Source organism: Camellia sinensis, chromosome 4 (genome assembly GCF_055761805.1).
Source record: "Camellia sinensis isolate YWXY chromosome 4, ASM5576180v1, whole genome shotgun sequence".
Classification (NCBI taxonomy): domain Eukaryota; kingdom Viridiplantae; phylum Streptophyta; class Magnoliopsida; order Ericales; family Theaceae; genus Camellia; species Camellia sinensis.
Window position 1 is genome coordinate 173,396,528 of NC_138964.1, and position 25,714 is coordinate 173,422,241.

The 25,714-nt window shown below is 36.9% G+C and overlaps 2 protein-coding genes across 5 annotated transcripts in view; one reads left to right on the top strand and one right to left on the bottom strand.

Moving 5' to 3' along the window:
• Window positions 1-14,386: 14,386 nt before the first annotated feature.
• Window positions 14,387-25,714, bottom strand: part of EMB1467 (NADH-ubiquinone dehydrogenase) — a 34,124-nt gene continuing 22,796 nt past the window's right edge. The window contains exons 5-7 of one of the 4 annotated variants that reach the window (XR_014327908.1): window positions 22,951-23,881; window positions 22,111-22,186; window positions 14,387-14,707 (exon numbers count right to left, since the gene is read on the bottom strand). Coding sequence is in view for 2 of the 4 variants with exons in the window: in XM_028256202.2 (XP_028112003.2) it covers window positions 22,982-23,881 (900 nt within the window). In the remaining 2 variants the exon portion in view is untranslated. Of the gene's footprint in view, window positions 14,708-21,911; window positions 22,261-22,684; window positions 23,882-25,714 lie in introns of those variants that run through there. The other 3 variants (XR_014327909.1, XM_028256202.2, XM_028256201.2) reach the window with 3 other exon arrangements.
• On the top strand, window positions 14,869-21,158 carry LOC114310249 (ATP-dependent RNA helicase). The gene is made up of 3 exons (XM_028256200.2): window positions 14,869-17,976; window positions 19,351-19,420; window positions 20,758-21,158. The coding sequence occupies exons 1-2, from the start codon at window positions 15,734-15,736 to the stop codon at window positions 19,406-19,408; spliced, it is 2,301 nt and encodes a 766-aa protein (XP_028112001.2). The 5' UTR covers window positions 14,869-15,733; the 3' UTR covers window positions 19,409-19,420; window positions 20,758-21,158.

The window sequence follows — 25,714 nt, forward strand, 5'->3', positions numbered from 1 at the left end:
GTAATATGGCTGAAACGGTGAATTATGTGCAGTTTGCTGACAGTGACATGTACGGTCCTGATGTCGCCCTAGACAATGATGAGAATGAAATGTGTGATGAAGAAAATTTATTGGGCGGATCAGATGATGATGATGAAGAAGATGATGCCGACGCTCCCGTTGACCTTGACAATGCCCCCATTCCACCTAGACCTGAAATCCCTTTCTATGAAAACATCCACATGGGTGGTGATTTTGACATTAGTAACCGCGATGTCGTTCCCCGTAACCGAATCTGAAACGCTGAAAATCCAGAGTTGGGCAAAGGGATGGTTTTCGTTGATAAGAAACAACTCGTACATGCTGTGAAATTGTACCATGCAACAAATAATCGAGAGTATAAAGTCGTAACCTCCAAGCGAGACGTTTGGGTGTGTGCTTACAAGCACGATTGCAGCTAGTGGTTGCGTGCATCTCTTAGTAGGAAACATGTTTTTAAAATAAAGCAGTATAGGGGTCCTCACCATTGTTTATACCCACAAATGAGCAGGGACCACACTAATATTAGCTCCAGTTACATTGCTTCTCATCTTTTGGGACAAGTTGCGGTGAGTATACAAAATAAATGTTTACATATATATACATATTTGTTTGTTTTTAGTGTTCACACCAAAATAATCTGACTCATAGGTATTGTCGTATGCAGAATGAACCTGATATGCCAATTAAGAATGTCATCGAAGATATCAAAAAGACCATGAACTATAGTATATCATACAAGAAGGCGTGGCATGCAAGGGCAAAGGCAATTAGAATGGTATTCGAGGATTGGGATGAATCATATACGTTGTTGCCTAAATTCATGCATGCATTACAAACATCTAATCCTGGCACCATCGTGCAATGGAAGCATAGATATACCGGAGGTACAACCATTATGCCCGTCTTCCACTTTGTTTTCTGGTCTTTCAAACCCGTCATCGATGGATTCAAATATTGTAGGCCTGTTATAACCATAGATGGTACATTCTTATACGGGAAATACACTGGTGTGTTGCTTGTAGCAACGATTGTCACTGCCAATGGCAAAGTATTACCGCTTGCATTCGCTGTTGTCAACAGGGAGAGTTTGGAGTCTTGGTCGTTCTTCATTTCAAATATCAAGGAACATATTGTCATGGACTGACAGGGAGTGACTTTGTTATCTGATCGAGCTGAGAGTATTTTAGCTGTTGTGAGGCGGCATTAGCTGAATCCCTCGCTCTAATTTGTTGGATATCATCGGCACTGCCTTCAACATGTTTGTAGTAACTTTAACACTAGGTTCAAAAATAAGGAGCTAAAACAACTTCTATGGAAAGCAGGGAGTGCTCATCAACGACGAAAGTGTAATGGTTACTTAGAACAGATACAGGCTATTAACCAAGATGCCATCAATTGGGTTCACAAGATGAATCTTGTGGAGTGGGCCCTTGTATGACGGTGGATATCGGTGGGGAGTATTGACAAGCAATGATGCAGAGTGCTTCAATAGCGTCTTGAAAGGTGCAAGGAACTTACCTATCTCAACTACGGTTGAATTTATATTTCAGCGGCTCGTAAAATATTTTGACGAGATGGGAGCCCAAGCTGAAATAGATGTAAGAAATGAGTTCCAATACCCTAAAGAGATGCAAAAAACTATTGAGGATGGCATCGCAAGGGCAAATACTTTCAAGTTGATATCGTATGACAGGTTAGTTTGTAATATAAACTAAATTGTTCTTATTATATTGTGAAGTTAAGTACACCTAAAAACATGAACTTGATTAGTTTATATTACAATTTTCTGATAGGCCCCGCTGCGTATTTGAGGTGCAAACATCTTTTCGCCATGGACGAGGTCGCAATACACAAATTGTGTGGATGAATCAACCCACGTGCAGTTGTGGGAAATATGAGATAAGACACTATCCATGTTCCCATATGCTCGCTGTAATGTCTGAATGCGGTGACAATCCATTCGAGTACGTTGATCTAGTATATAGGCTTCCTGTATACATAAGGGTTTGGGAAACTAAATTCAATCAAATACCACATCAAGGTTATTGGGATGATCCACAGTGAACCTTAATGCCTAGTATACTTCGCCTGCGAGAAGTAAAACGGGGTCGTACATCTATGTCTCGTATTCTGAATGAGATGGATATATCAGATAGGCGTTTGACCGCTCGTTGCAGTGAGTGCCAGCAGACAGGTCATGACAGGCGAACATGTCCGGCGCGACTTGGTCGATGAAGACTATGTAATACTTACATATTGTAATAGATCATTTTTAATTCTTTATTTGTAATAGATCATTTAATTCTTCATTTTTTAATTCTTTATTTGTAAACGGGATCGTACATTTAAATAGATCATTTTTTATTTGTAATAAATCATTTCTAATTTTTAATTCTTTATATATTGTAATTGTTTGATTTCCTTGAAAAAATTTACAACTAACATACTAAACAAATAAATTAAACTAAATATGTATGCAAAAACATTTAACTATACCACATAGGCCTATGTTTTTTATTCTCTATTTGATTAAAAATGTCTATTACAAAATTTTAGTGAAAATCACATAGTTCTTCTACTGTTTTAAAATTTATTATTTATGAATAAATTTAATATTTTCGAATGCTGCAAGCATTTTTTACATTTACAATTTATGAATCAGATCTACGTAATTTACAAATTTTATACTTTATAGGAACTTTTACCATTACAAAATCAATAATGAAGTTTTGTCAAATATGCCATAAATATAATTAGCAACCTCTTATTGAAAAAAAAAAATTCTCATTCAATTTTTTCGCAAATATTTATGTAGGAAAACTATCCACATGTTACTAGTCATTATTAAGCTTATGTAACTGAAACCCTAAAATTATTTTGTAAAAGATTTCTATATTAGTTATAGCATAGATAACGGTAGGTTCTGTTGAGTTGCTTATCATATTTAATGGCACATAAATTGATAAATTTATATTTTAATGAATTGCTTCCATGTTAATGGCACACAAATTGATAATTTTAAAATAGTCGACCATATTTGTTTTTCAAGTCGTCATGTATGGAATAATTAGAGTTTAATTGTTATAGTTAAATTACATGCTCAGCAATACAGTTTTTTTAAATAAAAATTAATTACATTTCAATGAATTGCTTCCATATATGGTGTCACACAAATATAAATCTGTAAATAGTTGAGCATACTTTTCTTTTACAAATCGTAATTTATGGAATAATTACAGTTTTCATGTTATGATTAAATGAGACTTTTATTGTTATGATCTAGTATTTCACTTGTACAGGCTTCATGACACATCTACCTGATGAGGTCCCACTTTTCAGTCATCCACATCGGGCTGACAGTATATGGGAGGATCCGGTATGCAATAACGTTTGTTAGACTTTACGCTTACAATGAAAATACCCTGCATTTTGTTTTATATTACGTGATAATGCTATAATTTAAACTAGTCCTTCGGTTATGCAGGACAAGGCACGCACCATGGTGACATGTCGGCGGGGAGATTCCGGCCTGTGGGAGCGTCCATTGGACCATAGAGTCTTGCAGTGTCTACTACGCGCAGGATTCTATGGTGTCTATCGTATAAGCCACATTAGACTGGACCACCCACTCATCACTGCTCTCGTCGAGAGGTGGCACACAGAGACTCATACATTTCATTTCCCGATTAGGGAGGCCACCGTCACATTGCAGGACGTATCTGTCCTATATGGTCTACGGATTGATGGGTGAACAGTTACTGGAGCTGACCCATCATTGACGACAGACCAGTGGATAGCCCTATGTGCTGAGCTATTGGGAGTAGCACCTACACCTGCAGACTTACAAGCAGGTAGACTGAGAGTGAGATGGCTGTCCGAGCAGTTTCAGGGCCATCTTCCAAATCAGGCTCCAGATAAGTTAGTACAGCAGCATACCCGAGCATATATTCTGTGGCTTATTGGGGGGGTACTTCTCCCTGATAAGTCATAGAACCTGCTCAAGCTAATGTACTTGCCACTGTTGAGAGACATTGACGCGATCGGCCAGTACAGCTGGGGCATCGCGGCTTTGGCATGCTTGTATAAGATGCTATGTCGAGCATCTCAAGTGGGTGCGAAGGAGATCGAAGGACCCCTTGTCTTGCTACAGGTTAGTAAGAATTTTATTACATGTCAATTCATATTGTATGGCATATATCAGTATTGTAATTGCGTTCAAACTATTGCAGATTTGGACGTGGAAGAGATTGATTCGCATTGCCCCGTCTAGGCGGCAAGTGGTCGCTCCTGGTGAGGTTCCCATCGGTCAGGGAGACATGCAGTTGCCAGTCGGACCTCGAGGTAGCCGGTGGAGGGTTGACATGGGCCACGAGGTCGTATCGACCCACGTAGTCGTCGTGTATAGAGACCAGCTTGACCGGATGATAGAGGGCGAGGTATGAAATTTAAATACCTAAATTTTAATTGTCATATGGAGTGTATATGTTCATGAGCGATTTTTAATAGACTTGTCGTTATTGTAGTTTATCTGGCAGCCTTATGCTGGGGTCCTCAGTATGCTCCCAGACTATTGCCGACTAGGTGAAGAGATATGGATGGCGAAAGTGCCACTCATTTGTTTTGACGTAGTTGAGTGGCATCTCCCTGATCGTGTCCTCCGATAGTTTGGTCAGGTCCAGTCCGTGCCGGATCGGTACGACACCGAGTAGCGGTTGCATGCACCTGATAGACGTGGCCGAGCCGGCACTGACTGGAGTCTGTTTCATATGCGATATATACAGTTGTGGGATGCCCGTCGCGATAGTATTGTACAGGCTGACTGGAGCGATGAGGTCCTCTCCTCTTCCGACTCTTACATATTGTGGTATCGGCGACATGCACACCTACTAGTCGGTAATCCGAGCCACCTATTTGAGTCCGAATATCAGGGACTTGGGCCTTCTCTCGAGACATTGGTGAGTATCATAGTATGTGTCAGATAATTGTTAAGATCATAATTGATTTACTTTCAGTCAACTATAGCCTAATACGTCTGAATTTTTTGTTCAGGTGGTTCGAGCTGGGAGGTCATATCACTTGGCTGAGGACGCCCTTTTCAGACGTGATGGACAGCATGCGATGCAGGCCCTTGCAGAGATCCGAGAGTTATTGTACGAGGGGATCTAGCATGCCCATCGGGTAGATCGTCTGCATTTTGGCCACTACGGTGTACGCAGTGCAGCAGCTGCTCCAGACACATCAGTCTCGTCCACGTCAGTGTCTTCTACTTCAGCGCCAGCCACAGCAGGTCCTTGGATTTTAGTCACCCCACTGCATGGTACCCTATACATTTCTCCAGATTCCCCACACGTACATCCTACCCAGCATGCTGACCCTGATTAGACACCGCCCCGATACATGCATGACATTGTTACCCCACCCACCCAGTTACCACCTGCTTTTCTGGGGACTAGTTCGACCGCGACCATGAGTACACATGATGCAGTTCTCACTGACATCTCCCACGTTGAGGATGAGGCCCATATTGAGCCCCCCCCAGAGTGCGAGGGAGAGGCCGAGGTTATAGTCGTGGCGGACGTTGCGGCCGAGATCGGGGTGCGGGCAGAGGCAGAGGTCGAGGTCCAGCTGCAGATCGTGATACAGTTGCACCAGATGAGGGAGTTTCACAGCTCACAGTAGTATCCGATCTTCAGCCAGAGACAGGATCAGGGGCAACACATGCAGGAGAGGGGGGATCACACTCACAGCCTCCACAGGCAGTCAATGGAGGGCCACATGCAGGGGAGGGAGTGCCAGATACTCAGAGAGTCTACCGCAGGAGACCGAGGAGGGAGGTCCATGGTCGGGGTTGTGGGACTGGGGGCAGGTTAGGGCATTAGCGGGTGTGATATGAAGTGTATAGTTTTTTTTATTTGTAGTAATTGTTATAGTTTTTATAAATCAAACTTGTACAGATGATGTAAATGTGTCATACTTATTTATTCAAAAATATAATTTCACAATTTTTTATTCTTACTTATTTTGATGAATCACACAAATCTCTTTCACATCTCTATCTGTCTCTCATTCTCCGTAGTCTCTGCATTATTAATAGTAATTTACGTTTTTTCCTCAAATTTACAAATTGAGACAACCATTTATAAATCAAAAAAATTATCAAACAAGTTTTCATGATAGTTTTTAAAATTTGGTAAAAATGTCTTCAAATTAACAAATAATTAAATAAGTTACCAACGTAAGAAATGACTTATCAAAAGATTTTTAGGTTATGTATGGTTTGATTTTTAGAATTTTTTTCAAAAAATTAAAAATTAATTTGGTTAAGATATAAAAAATAAAAAATCATTATAATTTAAGGGTAAAAATAAATTATCATTTTAACTTTTGGGCAGGTTATATATATACGTATGGTTGTTTCAATTTAATTTGTAAAAAATTATTTCTAACCACTCGAAAAATAAAAATTATATTAAGAAAATGTGAGTGTGGTGGGTGTGTGTGTATGTGTCGCAGAGAGAGAGAGAGAGAGTGTGTGTGTGTGTGTGTGTGAGTGTCAGTGTGAGAATGAAAATGAAGATTGAGTGCAACAGTGAAAACGTGTTTTCAAAACACGTTTTTATGATTTCATTAAAAGCGCGGTTCCTAATCACGTTTTCTGAAAAAATAAAATTTATAAAATTTATTTTTCAGGGTTTAGGATTTATTTTTTTATAAAAATGAAGTTAAAATAAATTTTAAGAATTAAGCTATAAATCCTAAACCCTAAAATAAAAATAAATAAATTTTAAGAATTAAACTGTAAACCTTTAAATAAAAAAAATAAATTTTATCCCTAAATACTAAGGTAGCGTTTGGTAACGTTTACGTTTTTTGTTTATGTTTACAAAAATTTTATAAACTGATTTTTGTTTATTTTTAAAAAAACATAAATTACAAACACGTTTGGTTTGAACAAAATGTTTAAAAAATTTTAAAAACATAAAATAAAAAATATGTTTTGTTCAGGCCCAAAATATTTATATTTATTTTTATTATTTATAACAATGGGATCACACATATTATAATTGAAAAAAATTTAATTGAAATAAAAGATTAATTGAAAAAAAATTAATAGAAAAAAAAATTATTTGAGAAAAAAATTATTTGAAAATATTGGTCTTAATTTCATATAGTTGATTATTATTTGCTATTATAAATTTTATTATAATATATTTAATATTGGTCTTAATTTTATAAAATAAAATTTATATATATTGAAAATTATATTGGTTTGGTGTGTGTGTGTGTGGTTTGTTGTGTGTGTGGGGGATGAGTGTTTGTGTGTCAGAGAGAGAGAGAGAGAGAGAGAGAGAGAGAGAAGAAAAAAGTGAGTGCATGGAGTGGCTGGTATTGAAAGCGTTCTTCAAAATAACAATAAAGGAGAGAAAGCAAAGATATTTGTTATTTGTAGAATTACAAGAACTCTTCAAAGACAATTGAAATATCTCCCTTCATTGATAAGTCGTGGATAAGCATTACAAATCCATTACAAGATAAATGGTTTGGTCATTCATCCAAACAATTTCATTCATTATCATCATCATCTGACATCTCAATATCAGATTCATACATAACATCCATGCTCCAGGCGAAGTACTGGTGTGCATCATCCATTAACCTATCTTCGGCACACTCATTTGCGGTCTTCATTAATGAGGACCTTTGCAAACGTTAGGTCATGCGATTAACTTCGTCGCAGATACAATGCAATGCCCTTTGCAACAATTGTGGAGTGTCAGTTGGCATACGTATGGCTAACCGGCGAGGAAATTTAATATTAACTTTACGACATAACTCAACGAGAACGTTTGCTCGAGTTATGCGAAATTCCCACTCAGCTCTCATGGTATTGATGGTGGCATGTTTGTAACGCAAATTTGGATTTAATGAGTATTGAAATTCATCTCCATCTGCAACCCAATAGCGACCATTGCTGAATATAGATCAACCATCGTATATCTCATGATGATATCGCTCAAAATAGCTATAAAACTTTTGTTGTCGTATGATGCGATATTTATACCATATATACACATAGTAGCTGTATGTATGAAATTATAGTAAACAACTATGCATCAGAGTTGTCACATCAACTTTTATGACCTGAACAACTATGCATCAAATTGATAGGAGTTGTCACTTCGACTTTTATTTACTACTCAGTGCATATCTGAAGGTTTTAAGCAAAGTTCAAATCCGTTTGAAAATTTAATTTAATTTTTCCGCTTACAAATATAATTCAATTTATTTTGCCTTGACGACATATTTAATTTCATTTTTTACCTTACATATTTCATTTAATTTAATTGGAGAAATTTGACCAATTTAATTTGAAGTTAATTATGTGTTGATTTAAGTCGGTGTTGTTCTTGTCTGCATACTAGGCTAGGTTTTATCTGTAACACTTTCAAGTTGCGAAATGACGAAAAACCCATTCATTCTAACTCTACTACAAATTAATCTTTAATACATTCTAACTGTATAATATTTTATCTTCAACGTTTATGAATATATTTGGGGCTGCATAGGGTGGCTTTTTAAACACAAATGATCTAATTGTTTTGTTATTTTGTTCTGACACCCCCTCAAAAATTTTATGAATTACATAATTCACATGGGCACAGTAGGTATGGTACAATAATAAATTGTAGCTCAGCGCAGTGATACGTCCAACATTTCTCAGTGATGCTCGCCAGTGACTTAAACAGACGTAATAATTTGTATGCTTTGTTTTTTCCTCAGATGCTATGTGGCTTCTTGCAACGATGCAGTGATGCATGTGATGCATGTGACTTTATGCAGTGATACAGTGATGCATGTGACTTTGTGCAGTGATGCAGTGATGCATGTCACTTTATGCAGTGATGCATGTGACTTTTTGACTTTGGCATGCTTGTATACTTTGTGAATTTTTCCTCACATTACGTGATACATGTGACTTTGTACAGCGCAACTTAGATGCTTTGTTTTTTCCTCACATTTATGAATTCATGTGAGTCACATTAATACGACCACATGGCAATAATGTTGATAAACAATTATATAAAGGACTGAAGGAGTTAATTGTAATTTACCGAATATAAAAAGAAGCCGAAAATGCAAAGAGGAGAAAAGGAGATGACTGTGAAGTTCATTAAGTGAAAATAAGATAAAATATAGGCTGCAGTGCCAATCTTGTTACTTTTTATCAGGTGACCATTTTATTATTTTGCTGAAAAAATCAACGATAGTTTTGTAGGTCGAAGTGAGTTGGACAGTTGTGTATTTACTTGCACTCTGTTTCATAGTTGTTTATGAACAATATTACTTTAAAACAAAGAAAATTAAAGCCACTGTTTCATTTTATGATTTCATTTATAAATTTTTGAAAACTCCAATTTGTACTGAAATCATCAATTCGAAGTAACTACTTACTGTATTAAAAAACGTAAGCATGAAAAAATAGTTTCATGTGGCGATGTGACAACTCACTACATTACTGATTAATTTGACAACTCACTGCTCGAATATGAAAGGATTGCATATTGAAAAGGACGGCCTACAATTATGGTTTTATCTGACAACCACGTCCGTGACTACATCAATTCAGGTACACAAAGTCACGGGTACTCAGGATTGCATGAAATGAATAAGATCAAATAATATCACGGGTATCACTTCTTCCATAGTGTCCCAACTCAATTATCGTCACCAGATCATCTGTAGTTAACCCCCAGTATGATGTCTATAAATAGCGCTACCCCCAGTATGATATTTGTTCAAGTCATAACAATAATAATATATCTACAATTACTATTATTATTAATTTTTTTATTTTATGAACAATGTCTTCAAGAGGTGTAGGAAGTTCACGTCGGGAAAGAAATCCGAAAGTGTGGCTGCTACCTCCATTTACTTATGACTACAAGAGCGAAAAGTACTCGAGTCCGAAGGATTATTATGCTGGTATCCGAGCAGAATGGGTGTTCAGGGTAACGGAGCAAGAAGGATTGTTTAATGATCTACGTAACTTTGGGGCACCGGTACCTCATCGTCGTTCATTGACCATGGCTAGACGAAATGTGAGTGACTATGAAAAAGCAGTTAGCAGAATTAAGAAGGAGAACAACAGAATGTTGATGCGGAGATGTCGACATTTCATGCTTCAGCTAGCCACCGAAATGGCAGAAGCAAGCAACAGAGATTTGACAGTGATTGAGTGAAATAATGTCTTAAACAATGAAAAATATCTCTCTGACTACTACATGTCAGATGAGGAATGAGAAATCAAACACCTTTATCTTTCATATATGTTTGTATGTTGTGTCGTATCTTCGTTACTGGAGTGTAAGACAATGTTGTTGTTTATCTAACTTACGGATGTATTTCAAGTATTTGTTATATGAACCTAAAGTTTATGAAATAACTAGATTTATAAGTATTTTCTTTATTAGTTCATGACTTTCTTTATTGAATTGCAATGAGTTAATGAATGTTCTGGATTAATGAATGGATTAATGTATGTTGAATTATGTGAATACTTAAGGTTTTTTTTATTTTTTTTTATTTTTTTTCAAACATGATATACAACTCCATTTTTTGTACCCACTTTATAGATTCAGTGATGTGTGAAGAAGATGATTGGTTGATAATCAGATAATATTTAATTATCAACCAATCATCTTCTTGACATATTTATAAAATTTTGAAGTATTTCAAACAAATATTTACATCTTAGATGTTTATGAAGACATTTAAAAAAACTTAAACTTATTTTAAAAATTTGTGGTAATAATTTTTTTTATGATTTTTATGAGAGTATTTTATGAAACCCAACCTGGGAGAGAGAGAAACAGATAGAGAAAACAAAATTAAGATTTGTGCTTTCAAATTTGTAGACACTAGGAGTGTCATGAAAATTTACCCCCACCAATTATCCCACAAAATGAAATTAAAATATAAATATAATATCATGAATACAAGCAAACACAAAATCACAACAATGCTGCATTGCATAACAACAATATATTGTACAAGTTTTAGAAACATACAAAACTTAATGCATCATCTATTCCAATAGAACATGGAAAATGATAGGGAGAGGAAAACAAATGCATTTTGACAGATAAAACAGAATTTGTTAGCTGGAGAAACAATCTCAAAACCAAGTGGTTGGTCTAATTAGGGGACTAATAAAGTTACGACAGACGAACTGCCGCATTCAACAGCACAGAAAACAGAACAGGTAGTTCAGTCAAAAGCTTCTCTTAACTGGGGCCCGTCAAATAGTGATCCTCTAGGTAAAGAATTTCAATCTCCATCAGAAAAGAAGAAAAAGTCGCCTTCCAATTCCTGGAAGTCCAGTCAACATGATGACCTTGGTAAGGAATGGGGGGTTGACAGAAAACTAAACTTGGGGGCTGGACAAACAAGCTCAAAGCCAAGTGGTTGGTCCAGTTGGGGGACTAACAAAGTTCAGACAAACAAACTACCGCCTTCAACAACACATAAAACAGATTGGGAGTAGCTCGGTGAAAAGCTTCCCTTAACTGGGGCTCGTCAAATACTGTTCCTCTAGGTAAAGAATTTCAATCTCCATCAGGAAAGAAGAAAGAGTCGCCTTCCAATTCTTAGAAGTCTAGTCAAAATGATGACTCTGGTAAGGAATGGGGGGTTGACAGAAAACTAAACTTGGGGGCTGGACAAACAAGCTCAAAGCCAAGTGGTTGGTCCAGTTGGAGAACTAATAAAGTTCAAACAAACAAACTACCGCCTTCAACAACACATAAAACAGAATGGGAGTAGCTCGGTGAAAAGCTTCCCTTAACTGAGGCTCGTCAAATACTGATCCTCTAGGTAAAGAATTTCAATCTCCATCAGGAAAGAAGAAAGAGTCGCCTTCCAAATCTTGAAAGTCCAGTCAAAATGATGACTCTGGTAAGGAATGGGGGGTTGACAGAAAACTAAACTTGGGGGTTGGACAAACAAGCTCAAAGCCAAGTGGTTGGTCCAGTTGGGGGACTAACGAACTACCGCCTTCAACAACACATAAAATAGAACAGGTAGCTCGATGAAAAGCTTCTCTTAATAAATTGTAGCTTGTCAAATAGTGATCATCTAGGTAAAGAATTTCAATCTCCATCAGAAAAGAAAAAAGAGTCGCCTTCCAATTCCTGGAAGTCCAGTCAACATGATAACCCTGGTAAGTTGGACAAACAAGCTCAAAGCCAAGTGGTTGGTCCAGTTGGGGGACTAAGTTTAAAACCCAATTGGTTTTACTTGATTTGCTTGTCAAAATATCTATTTACAATTAATTATACCGAAACAGATTGTGTTATGCACCTCTTTAAAGAAATTGACGATTCTCTTAGTATAGAATAGAAATCAACGCTAGGCCAAAAATCTAAGAAACTAGACTTCTAAGCAGTTCTAGTGATGCTGATTTGAGATTTTCCGGATTTATACCCAAAGAGAACAACACTTCCGAAATTACTGTTTAACACCAATTTTCTGGACATATTTGAATGCACCAGTTAATATAGATTTTGACTCCCAAAAATTATGAGAAAATTCTAATATGCAATTGAATATGTAATTAATCAACTGTAAAAATTCTTTACCTAGAGGATCACTATTTGACTTGGTGCACAGGCTTTGGTTTTCTCGATTTTTTTATTACAGTGACAACTCATCTCTTATTGATATATGTGGGATTCTCAATTCAGAAAGTCACATGACAACAGTGAATTCACTGATTTAGCTTACAGTGAGCATGCCCTTATGTTGTCGATATATGCAGATGGATTGTCAAGTCATGTGACTTGGTGCAGAGGCATTGCTTTTCTCTGTTTTCTTATTACAGTGGCAACTCATCTCTTATTGATATATGTGGGATTGTCAATTCAGAAAGTCACATGGTAACAGTGAATTCACTGATTTACCTTACAGTGAGCATGCCCTTATTTTGTCGGTATATGCAGATGGATTGTCAAGTCACGTGACTTGGTACACAGTATTTGCTTTTCTCTATTTTGTCATTCTAGTGACAACTCATACCTTGTTCGTATATGTGAGATTGTGATGCAGAGGCATCTTTCTAAAGCCGTTCATAACCAACTATTTAAACGACTAAAGGTGAAGACACAACCTTACAACTCATTTCGCCCTACGAAATTATCATTCATTTGTTTAAAAAAATTAGCATGGCTACACGATTCATGGAAGGGAGTGGGAATCGCAGAGGTGGTAGGAACTTGCAAAGGGGTGACAGTTCACGACGAGGATGGGGGAAGGGGACGTGGCGATGCTGAAGACGAAACAACAATACCTGTTTTAGATTGTGGTTAGCGTGATAGGTTTGGGAAGCGACATTTTTTTATGCCCAAGTATTATCGAGTTCAAGGAGGTTCATGTATGGACCCATCTGACAATCAAACAGGATATGGTTTATCTGACGCTGCTCGTCTCAAGTGGCCCGCACTATTTATAGAGCGGGTACAGCTGGAAACCTTAAGTCGGAAAAATCAACTTAAGGTGCCAAAAGCACATTCTGTTGAGATCCAAAAGGAAGATCCTGATAATGTTGATCAACTATGTAAAAGACTACAACGTGAGATTTCTCAAATGGGCCGTAGGTTGGCCCGCGATATGCAACTATACATAATTAAGAAGGATGCCCAGAAGAACAGAACAGAACCAAATGTTGCGACTATCAAGGGTATCATGGAGGATCCTGAACTTATCTCTAACGCTGAGCTTTCGGATTATTCAGACTCTGAGATTGCCGATTTAAGCGCGAATTAGGTGTTAATGTGTATACTTCGGCAATATTAGATCATGCATTAATATGTAATGTCTGTGTTAGACTAAGTGTTTCCATAATGAGTTTGTCAGATTGTCTGCCTAATAGTTGTCTGTCTAACTGTTATGTTTATGTATTGTGTGTTCAGTTCAGGGTGTCCAGGATGTATGTATTGTGTGTTTAGTTCATGGTGTCCAGAATGTATTTTTGTGGCAGACTTATGTCTGTACTACCTATGTAACTGGAAACTGTTACATTTGCAACTTCAGTTATGTTGTTTTCATACCTGTATGAGTATTTAGTAAATTAGTGACTTCGTATATTATGTATTAAGTTTTATTACAAAAATGTTGACAAAATTTATTTTAGGAGAAATACACATTCTCTTAACTTCTTCATCTTCTCAATCGTGATAACTCAAAAATGTAACCATTATTCATTGAATATAACAAATAACGTTCTCATTCTTACAAAAAATTCACTACCAATTGAATAAAACAAATAATCTTTCCATTCATTCATTCATTGCACAACATCAGTCTTATGAAATAAGCGAAACCAATTGAATCACAATAACATCAACTCCAACCCAATATTTACATTACATAAGTTCATGTTCGTAATCGAAATTCAAATTACATACAAGTTACATTACATAGCAAAAAACGAAAAAAAGTATCATTCATATGTAAAAAATACATCACCAAAATTTGAGATTTTTCTCTTCTTCCTTCTTGCTGCAGCTCTCGCGGTGGCCTTCGTCTTCTTGGCCTACTCCGCGGTGCTCTTCGCATCTCACCCTTTGTCGTTATTCGTCGAACTACACAGTGTCTGGGTGTGCTTTGAACTGTAGACCATGTATATCATCTTCTAACCCAAAACAAAGACGAAAGAAAAAAAAAATTTTAATGAAAATGGTTTTACTAAATCGGTTTTCTGAATTACATTATCCCCTTCTAACCCAAACCTTCTAACCCAAAACAAAGACAAAAGAAAAAAAAGAAAATTTTACATGAAAACGGTTTTAGTAAAGCCAAAAAAAATTTCTGAATTACATTATCACCTTCTAACACAAAACAAAGACAAAAGAAAAAAAAAATTACATGAAAACGGCTTTAGTAAAGCCAAAAAAAATTCCTGAATTACACCTTCTAACTCAAAACAAAGACAAGAAAAAAAAAATTTAACATGAGAACGGCTTTAGAAAAGTCAAAAAAATTTTATGAATTACATTATTACCAAAACAATGACAATAGAAAAAAAAATTTAAAAATTAATAAAATAAAATAAAATTTAAATGAACAGTAAAAACGTGGTTTCAATCCACGCTTATTGTAGTGAACATTGAAAGCGTGGTTCACAATCACGTTTTCTTTCAAAAACAAACTTAAATTGTATGCACAGTGAAAGCGTAGTTTGGAACCACGTTTTCTTCAGAAAGCAAATTAAACAATATGCACAGTAAAAGCGTGGTTTAGAACCATACTTTCTTCAGAAATGTTAAAAACGTGATTTGTAACCACACTTTCTTAATTAAAAACGTGATTTGTAATAACGCTTTCACTGTTTATCAAATTTTCTACTCCAAACAATGAAAACATAATTTGTAATAACATTTTAGACTAATTTAAAAATTCCATCCAAACTGACCTAACTTACAAATAAATTAAGATGGTAATTTGGCTAATATGGGAAAAGCCTCCTGTTTTTTAGGCTTTTGGGTGGGTTAACTCCAACCATTCCTCTCTCTCTCTCTCTCTCTCTCTCAACCATTCGAATTTCGCTTTCATCCTATCCAGGTATGTTCCGGGTTCAATTATTCCCACAATCACTGGCTTTGTGTTTTTGATTTCATTCTCTGTTTTTCATTTCCTTATATGTAACTTTATTTTCATGGCGAGAGGCCCTGTATCATATCTATTGCGTTTATATTCATCCAAAAACAACCTCTCTAGGGTTAGGGTTCTCTTCTTCCATTCAAACCCATGCCGAGAATTGTATCCCTCATACCCCCAAAAATCCCCACTTTGCCCAACCCACCTGCCATTTTCAACTTCCTTAATCAATCAACTAACCTCTCATAACCCAAAATCTAAGCTCTCAATGTATAGCAAACAACTATTTTCAACACTGGTCGACAATGAAAATAATGGTCTTGAATCAACTATGATTGAATCCGAGTGCAATGAGACCGCTGACGGTGAAGTGGGTTCGAAAACAATTGCTGGATACGTGTATGTTGGAGCCCGTGATCCAGCTGAAATTTATAGGGAATTTCGTAATGCCAGCAAGGCTGAGAAGCAAACTCGGGGTGATTGGGGTACACTCACTGAAATCTTCCGTAGTTTTTCGAAATCGGGTTGGGCATCCAATCAGGCACTGGCTGTGTATATTGGAGCGTCATTTTTCCCTGCAGCTGCACACAAGTTTCGGAATTTTTTCTTCAAGAAATGTCAGACGGATGTTGCCAAGTACTTGGTTTCACTTGGTCCTGGCGATGCGGCTGACCGGTTCCTTTTCCCAATATTTGTTGAATTTTGCATAGAGGAGTTTCCAGATGAAATTAGGCGGTTTAGGAGTATGATTGAGTCAGCAGACCTTACAAAGCCATACACTTGGTTTCCATTTGCTCGAGCAATGAAACGCAAGATTGTATATCACTGTGGCCCAACTAATAGTGGGAAAACATATAATGCTTTGCAGCGGTTTATGGAAGCGAAGAAGGGTATTTATTGTAGTCCTCTTAGGCTGTTGGCGATGGAAGTTTTTGATAAGGTGAATGCACTCGGCGTCTATTGTAGTCTTCTTACAGGGCAAGAAAAGAAACATGTTCCGTTTTCAGACCATGTTGCTTGTACGGTGGAAATGGTATCCACGGATGAATTATATGATGTGGCTGTTATTGATGAAATTCAAATGATGGCAGACTCGTATAGAGGTTATGCGTGGACGAGGGCTTTGCTTGGTTTGAAGGCTGATGAGATACATTTGTGTGGGGATCCCAGCGTTTTGAATATTGTTCGAAAAATATGTTCAGACAGTGGAGATGAGTTGTATGAAAACCATTATGAGAGATTCAAGCCATTAGTGGTTGAAGCCAAGACCCTTTTGGGAGATCTTCGAAATGTTCGATCTGGAGACTGTGTTGTTGCTTTCTCAAGGAGAGAAATATTTGAGGTGAAATTAGCAATTGAGAAGCACACAAATCATCGTTGTTGTGTTATTTATGGTGCATTACCCCCAGAGACTCGTAGGCATCAAGCTAACTTGTTTAATGATCAAGATAGTCAATTTGACGTTTTGGTTGCTAGTGATGCAGTTGGAATGGGTTTGAATCTTAATATCAGGAGGGTCATTTTTTATAGCCTTTCAAAGTACAATGGTGACAAGATCGTTCCGGTTCCCCCATCCCAGGTAAAGCAGATTGCAGGAAGAGCTGGTCGGAGAGGAAGTCTCTATCCAGATGGGCTGACAACCACCTTGCATCTTGATGACTTGGATTATTTAATTGAATGTTTAAAGAAACCTTTTGATGACATTACGAAAGTGGGTCTCTTTCCTTTCTTTGAGCAGGTGGAGTTATTTGCAGGGCAACTTCCAAATGTTACTTTCCCCCAGCTACTTGAGAAGTTTAGTGAAAGTTGCCGTTTGGATGGTTCTTACTTCTTGTGCCAGCATGGCCATATAAAGAAGGTTGCTAACATGTTGGAGAAGGTTCAGGGATTATCTCTTGAAGATCGTTTCAACTTTTGCTTTGCTCCGGTTAATATAAGAGATCCAAAAGCAATGTATCATCTGCTAAGGTTCGCTTCATCGTATGCCCAAAACTTGCCTGTTAGTATAGCAATGGGCATGCCACAATGTTCTGCTCGTAATGATTCTGAACTCTTGGACCTTGAGACTAAGCACCAGGTGTTGTCTATGTATTTATGGTTGTCACACCACTTCAAGGAGGAAACTTTTCCTTATGTGAAGAAGGCTGAGGCAATGGCAACTGATATTGCTGACTTACTGGGTCAGTCACTCACTAAAGCCTGTTGGAAACCAGAATCAAGGCATGCAGCAAAGACGAAGCCTCAAGCGAAGGAAGGTGGTTATTATGAGAGGCCAAGGTCAATTATTAAGTTTTATGAGAAGTAAGTTCTGTTGAATTAATTGTATTCCCTGGCATCTTTACATATTATTTTTTATATGTAAATATAAAAAGTGGGCGCAGCCCTGTAAATAGGATGATACAAAAAACAAAAAATATACAACTCCGCAAAAAAAGTCTATAAAATCACATAAGGAATAGTCTCTACAAGGCAAGGATACAAGGAGACAAAAACAATCCCTTTTAAGCAAAAAAATTGAACTCTCAAGTCTAAAGAATTAGATGCTTTGGGGCCTATGAAGCACGGGTGTGGGTACTGATACGGGTACGATACGGGTATGTTGATACGGCAAAATTCTTTAAAAAGTAAGGTACTAGTACGGCTGGGGTACACCAATTTTTTTTTTTTTTTTAATTTATAGTTAAACATCTAACATATAAATCAAAGTTTTAATATCAAAATTAAAAAGAGAACAACTTGTCTGAAAAATTATATAATTCCTGCTTTTTCTTTTTTGATTGTCTAAAACATGATGCAAAAGAGAGCAAAACCATGACTCATGGATAAAGGATGTTGGAAATATATTACTTGATGATTTTCGAAGTTGAAAGAAGAATAATAAAGGCTGCAATAAATTCTAGCAGTTGCAAAAAAAAAAAAAAAAAAAAATTACCTTGTCGTACCCGTGCTATACTCATGCCATACCCACAATGTACCCAAACGTATTTGCCGTACCTAGTATGTATTTTCCATATCCGGTATACGTATAGCCATACTGGTACACGTCCTCGCATCTGGTAAGTATCTAGTACTTGTACGGCACCATTTTTGGAGTACCCGTGCTTCATAGTTTGGGGCATATAATTTTTTGTCTTCTTTTTGGGGTGCAGTTTTATCTCCTTTCAAGGAGATCCCTTTCAAGGAGATCCCTTTGTTTTGATTTCTAGAGATTGTGGAGTGGTGTGTGATGTGTGATTTCGATTCTCCTTTTCTTTCTTTTTGGGTGTTATGTATAATTTTGTATCTTTTTGTACTTTTTTATTTTGTAATATTTCTTTTTTGTTGCTGATAAAAAAATATAAAATAAAATAAATAAATAAAAAGATGACCTCAATATTTGATCCAATCGTAGTGGTAGTGGTATGAGTAATTAGGTTTTATCCAACCGTACTGTTGTAGAATTGAGTATCCATTACTGAGTAGAATCCTTTAAAAAGTATTGGGGTTCCATATGTTTGGTTGTGTTAAAACTTTTGCACTTGGTGGAGAAACTGAAAAAAGTGGAGAGAACTTAAAAACTCCTTGGTGTTTTATTTTTATCCCAGTTTGCTTCCTTTTTATATGCCATCTTTATGATGCTTTCCCTCCAAACTACTATTACACTTCAAACGCCAACAAACTTATTTTGCCTTGCAGGAAAAGGCATGAAAAATCTGCTTTGCCTGGTGGTCATCTAGAGAAAGTAGCAGCGTAATGCCCTCCCAAGGTACATGTACTAATATTGCACCCTGAATTCAAATGTTGGCTATACCTTCTCCTGTTAGTGAGATGATTGATAAGCTTTCTATAACTATTGATGTGATTGCTAGCTATGCTGCAATAAGAACCCTTATCAAAAGCCATGCAAGAGAGACCAAAGAGTGTTTTTTTGGATTTCTTCTATATTATCATATCTCTTGCTGATTAGAATCTCTTTCACTTTTACATGAATTCTCATGTGTGCGTGTGTGAGAGTTAATATGTTAAATCAAGAACAAGATGTAATGATAAAATTGGATAATTAGTGAGGGATTTTTATCTATTGGAGAATTGTTTAGGTATAGAGTGTAATTCATTGGTTGGTCATTTCAAAATCAAGAGGTAAAACATGCCCAGGTACATGTTAAAATGGAATGAGTAATGTCACTTCAAAGCTTTATAATTGTGCTCTTGGAAATTCTATTATAATCCTCCAATTTGTCTTAGGGGCTAGCTTAATTTGCCTCATTATTTGTGCTATAGCATGTAGTATCGTGCTCAGTTAGATTTTTATTAACAATATGATAATTTGAGACTCCAGTATGTCTAGAAGTTGTTGGCATTCAAGGCATTCTTGAATTGAGTCAATGATCCAATGAGAAGGGAAAATTTGTCTCGGTTTGTTTCTTTGAGGATTTATGAGAAGAGGAACTAGTCAATAGATACATATGTTTTTTAGATCGTGGTATTTTTATAATTTTACTTAACAGAGTTTGTGGTGTCCTATGGAGTTTCTATTTACACCACACTTCTATCTCAATACATCCACCAAATTATGACTTTTTTTTATTACAAATATACCCTCAAGATAAATTACCTTGGACAAAATTTATTTCAATACAAAATAAATTACCTTTAAGGACAATTTATTTCAATACAAAAGATGAAAACGCAGATGGAAACAGCCAAAGATAACGCAGATGGAAACAGCTATAGGGTAAGCCCACAACAGTGGCTGCAATGGTGATGACAATATTCATGGCTCATGGTTGTGTGCGGGTTGTGTGATGATAATATCAATAGTTCACCATTGTGCGTCAGTGTGTCTGTGAAGGAGAGGTGGAAAGAGACAGGAGGCAGCTCATAAAAGCAATAAAACCCTATCTGATTGGGGCAGCAAGCCCAAGTCCCATTCCCAGCCTAATAACTATGATTTTGTTATTTTTCCTCAGAAATTCAGTTTGGAAGAAATTTGAACTGTATTTCACCTAATAACTGTGTACTAAATCCAGATTAAACAAATTTGAGAACTGTACAAAGTGATTTGTGATTATAACTGTTTGCACCCATATTTGGAAATGGCAGTAATTGATGACACATGGCAGCAAAAGGGGTGTAAGGTGACAGGTGACACGTGGCAAGGCAGCAGAGATAGTGATGTTAGCATGAGAAATGAAGGAGGAAGCAGTGGTTATGGGCAGTTTAGGCATAGAGAATGGAAGGCCAAATGATATATGGCTAAAAAATGGGGGACATGGTTTCCCATGACTGCAGAGTGGCTACAAAGCAGGATAGCATGAGGATGAGGCTGAGGCTGAAGGGACTATAAAAGGCAGTCGAAGGCAAGAGCAGAGGCATATCAACACACAACACATCAAACTAGCATAAGTAGTTTTAGGAATAGATTATATTAGTAGTTTTAGCCTTGTAATTTTCAGTTCGTGCTTGTAAACTTTGAAGTTGTAATTGAAATTGTCCTTTGTTTACTTTTGTTCTGTCATTGTTCCAAAGATTTCCTTGTATGTTTCAAGGCATTGAACCTCAACATGATTGCCTGATTTCTTTTGATTGTTTGGTAAATGTTTTGTTAAGTCTCTGTCAATTAGGCCTAAATACAAATTTTACTAACAATAACACTTCTTGATATAGCCAGAGGCGGCAGCTTAATGTGGAGTGTAACCTATTTGGCTTTTCATAACGGGAGAGTAGTTTCTGATGTGTGGATGTAGGAAACACCTCATCATTTAATGGCTTGGCATTGATGACTTCGGAGAAGGATTTTTGTGTCTTTTGGTGGACATCATGAGATATGGCGGACCAGATATGTAGTTTGAAATTAAAGTCGGGTTTTGCATTGAAAATATTACATAGTAGGATTTGGTTTGCTGTTAAAAGAAATGAAACTATTTATGAACCACCTTCATTGAATTGTTTTGGGTAAATTATACTGACACCACCTTCAAGTTTAGATTAATACAATCTTTGACATTTCAGAAGTTATACTGTTGTTTCTTGTCAATTGCTTGTGTTTTAACAGAAGGAAAGAGAAATATTGACATGACCTTAATGCTCTAAATTAAAATTTTGAAAATACCAAACTAATCTCTCTTTCTCTCTCACAAAATCAGCCACCCACCTACTCCACCACCCCCACCTCCACCTCCACCTCCACCATCACCATCACCATTACAGACCCACCACCACGACTACCATCTTCACCATATCTGATTCATCCAAAATAATTGAAACAACAGCCAGTTATATTTACAGAATATGGTTATGATTTAGCAGGATGGAGATGTATGGTAAGACACTTGTGAACCAATCGAAAATACAAACAATATATCTTGGCTTTCTCATATAGCACAAATATCAAAGCAAATATTCATTGGGAGAGCATCCAAATCTTAATGTAATCTGGTAAATTTGACATTTTACCATGATTTTATAGCAGGAAGCAAATCCCTGGACTTCAGTTTAATAATATGGAGTGGCCATGATGAGCTTGGCTCCCCTGCAACAGAAACCAAACAAAAGCAAATACTTTTATGCTGATTTTTGTTTAATGCCGGTATCATCAACTGCTGCCTGTGCAACAAGATTAAAGCTAAATAACAACATTCTTGATATATGGTGGCTCACAGTGAGTGAGAGAGAGAGAGAGAGAGAGAGAGAGAGAGAGAGAGAGACAAAGGGCAGACAACAAGGGTGGAGGGAGGTATCAACTGATAGCCCCCACTGCTGTTCATAGCCACCACCGACAACCCACCATTTTCTTTAAAAAATAGGCTCATTAACTCCATGTAGGGGTAAAATTGACTTACTAAAATATTTAAATGCCCACATCATCAACAACCAATAGTTGCATAACATGGACAATTTATAATGCAATTACAAACCTCAAAGAGGAGGATGTAACTTTTAAACGGTCAAGGTGTAATTGACAGATGACCTATCTTTAAGAAAAACAGAAACAAAAAAAAAGGCAATCACATCGGCACAAAACTCCGGGTTGTCGGTGTAATTTACCCAACCGTTTTAGAAGCAACCAAGATCAGAACAGATATCTTCCAACTGTTGATAAGAGTGTAAGACAACAGCCCCAGACTCTAAATTACAGAATTACAAACCATAGATCAACAGTTGCCATTTATGAGCATCAAAAGTCCACCATGGCAGTGCAATTTTGAGAAACCCAAAAAAACAAAAACAAAAACAAAAATTGCTAAATGGCTCAAACAGAAATAACCGGAGCACAAAAAACAGTTAAATCTGCACCTTTATTACAAGGATGTAGTAATCAAATCAGCTACTTCTTCAAGAGCATTGCACTGCACTGTGCCATTATCTTTGATGCCCTCGTGATTGAATTAGTCATGTAGAAATTCTCCACGGCAGTCCCAAATGGAGTCGAACTCATCTTGTTGCCAGACTCAGGTTTCAATAAAGCAGAAAAAGTAGCCGGTTGTCTCTCATCCATGTGCAAGAGATTCGGTGCCACAGTCCTTATCCGGTTCCGGATAGCCCCAAGAGTATCGTAAGGCAGACGTACCCCTGCCACCTCAGACAAAGCCCTAATTATTTTCCAATCATCCCTCGCGTCACCAACAGTGGGAACTGCAGGCAGAGTTTGTTGAGCACACCCTTCTGTATTTACATATGTACCCTCCTTCTCGGTGAATGCTGCCGCTGGTAAAATGACATTGGCACGATACACACTCTGATCACCATGATGGCCCTGATAAACCACAAACGCATCACTCAGAACTTTCTCCAAGCTCACATCATCAGCACCCATCAAATACACAAACTTTGCAGATTCAATACTGTGTTCAGATTTAGGCACGAGTCCAAGGTCTAGCGAAGCAGCTTGGGCAGCATTTAGAAGCAATACATTGAGACCGTTCCAGTCTGGTCTGATAATATTCCCTTTTTTTGCAATAGTTTCAACAACTGAGAAAATTGCATCCATATCATTCCTCTCAAAGATCCCGGCACCAACAATGATGACTGGGTTCTTCGCATTTGAGAGGGCAGAGTAAAAGGGATGGCGACCCTCAGCGATTTCAGATAGTGTTTGAGGACCTGTGCCAAGGTGCTGGTAATCGTAGTTGAAATCAGTTGGTGGGCCAATGTAGCCCACCTTAGCGTGGGTTTCTCGGACTGTTTTTCTGATTCTTGCATTCACCATGGCAGCTTCAACCCTTGGCTGGCAATTCAATATGTAAATTTGGGATCAGAACAAACCTTGCCCACCCACCCCAAATCATTAAGTAGTCACAAGAAGGAGCAAACAACAAAGATAAACACATCCATGCAGCTTATAAAATAATTGTGAAGTCCCAAAGCTGCTAATCCATTAAACCAATTCCAAAAATTCAACGCAAGTGACCATATTTCACCAGTAAGACAACGTAAACATTTCTTTATTTTCTTTCAGATGAGAAAAAAATTATCAGCTCCCCCTATTATTAATTTCCATAGATTCATGGCAGCACAAGTTATTGTCAAATCACTGGGTAGATTTCCCAACAGCAGCAAAGTCTCTTAACCATGACAATGCAAGAGATGCACCCTAGTTTGTTTATGATGTTCCCCAACTTCTCAAGGACTCCTGACACACTACCTAATTCACTGTTCAGATTTAAACTTAAACAGATCAACTGCCAGGACATGACATGAGCCCATAGGTCATTTCCAGAATAAAAAGGAAAGTGTAATTTGTATTTTACATTCATCAGCTTTTGAATGAGGTTAAATATTGGTTAGTATTTTCATTACATATACTCCTTACCCATATATGTATAAATATATTTTGTTTGGAATGAGATCCAGAAGTATAATTAAGGCATAAAAGTAGAAGTTTACTGTTCAAGGCTTTCAACATCATTGGGTAAATGTTTTTATTTAGGTTGTGTTTGGATCATAGATTTGCATAGGGATTTGGAAAGGAAACGGGAAAAGGTGGGTGAAATGTAGTTATATTTCATTCACATTTCACTTACCTTTTCCTTTTCCCTTTTCAAATCCCTATCCAAACCTATGATCCAAACACAGTCTTAAAATATTGAACTAAAAGCACACTTCGAATGTTAAATCAACGAGACAATGCTGCTTGACCACCTTCTTCACCACCCCATGACACACCAAGGTTGTGTTTGGATTTATTGATTTGAAATGAAGGTATTTGACACTCATTTTTCAAAGAGTATCACATTTAGATTTAGTAGTTTAGATATGTATTTCCTTGGTGAATTTGAGAGCTTCACTATGATGGATTTGGAAATAACAATGTAGAAGTAGTTATTTGAAATCCTTTGAAAAAAAGATTCTAGTTGTAATAACCTACTTTCCCTTCTAGTTTATCAATTTACCTATAATAAGAAACTCTCCTCTATTTCGGTAGAATTTAATCTCAAATCAATTGATTTCAAATCCATATCCATCCAAATGAAGCATAAGTGACATTCTTGCCATTTCCTTAAAAGAAATAACCATTTCAGACCTCTACAAACATGATCCCTAATGCTAATAAATCGAGCAATACAAATTCCATCTTCACAATAACGTATTGTCACGCTTCCATCTTAAATTCTACCCCAAAATGTTTGTCACAGAACAGCGTAAGCAGATATCCTCCAAAATGTAGAGATCCCAAAAAAGAAATCTTAAACTTGGAAGGAAAATTAATTATGGTCTATTTATATGCATATAGATGACCATGCATGTCCATAAAACCAAATCCAACCAAAGTCTTGTGTCCCAATCAGGTGGGTTCAACTAAATGAAAAAGAATACAGAATGACTTATTTAACAATATTGAAGTGACCAAACATAATTAGTTCCCCTCGCAAAAAGACAGCTTGTGCAATTGGCTATTCAGAAGCTAATGCCCGCTATAATCTGAAAGTGTGTCCTAAAGGTAAGTGGGGTAAATAGGAAACTCCAAAAAATTTCGTACATATTGTAGTTTTTTTCCTTCACTATTGACACACTTCAAGATTCTAATCAAACTTAGCCCTTAATTAAAGTGTTATCTAAT

What these genes read in the sequence shown, in the direction of transcription:
- LOC114310249 (XM_028256200.2), top strand. Translation starts at nt 15,734, where the DNA reads ATGGCGAGAGGCCCTGTATCATATCTATTGCGTTTATATTCATCCAAA. An exon ending in ATTATTAAGTTTTATGAGAA is followed by an intron (nt 17,977 to 19,350) that starts GTAAGTTCTGTT and finishes TTTGCCTTGCAG; the next exon opens with GAAAAGGCATGAAAAATCTG.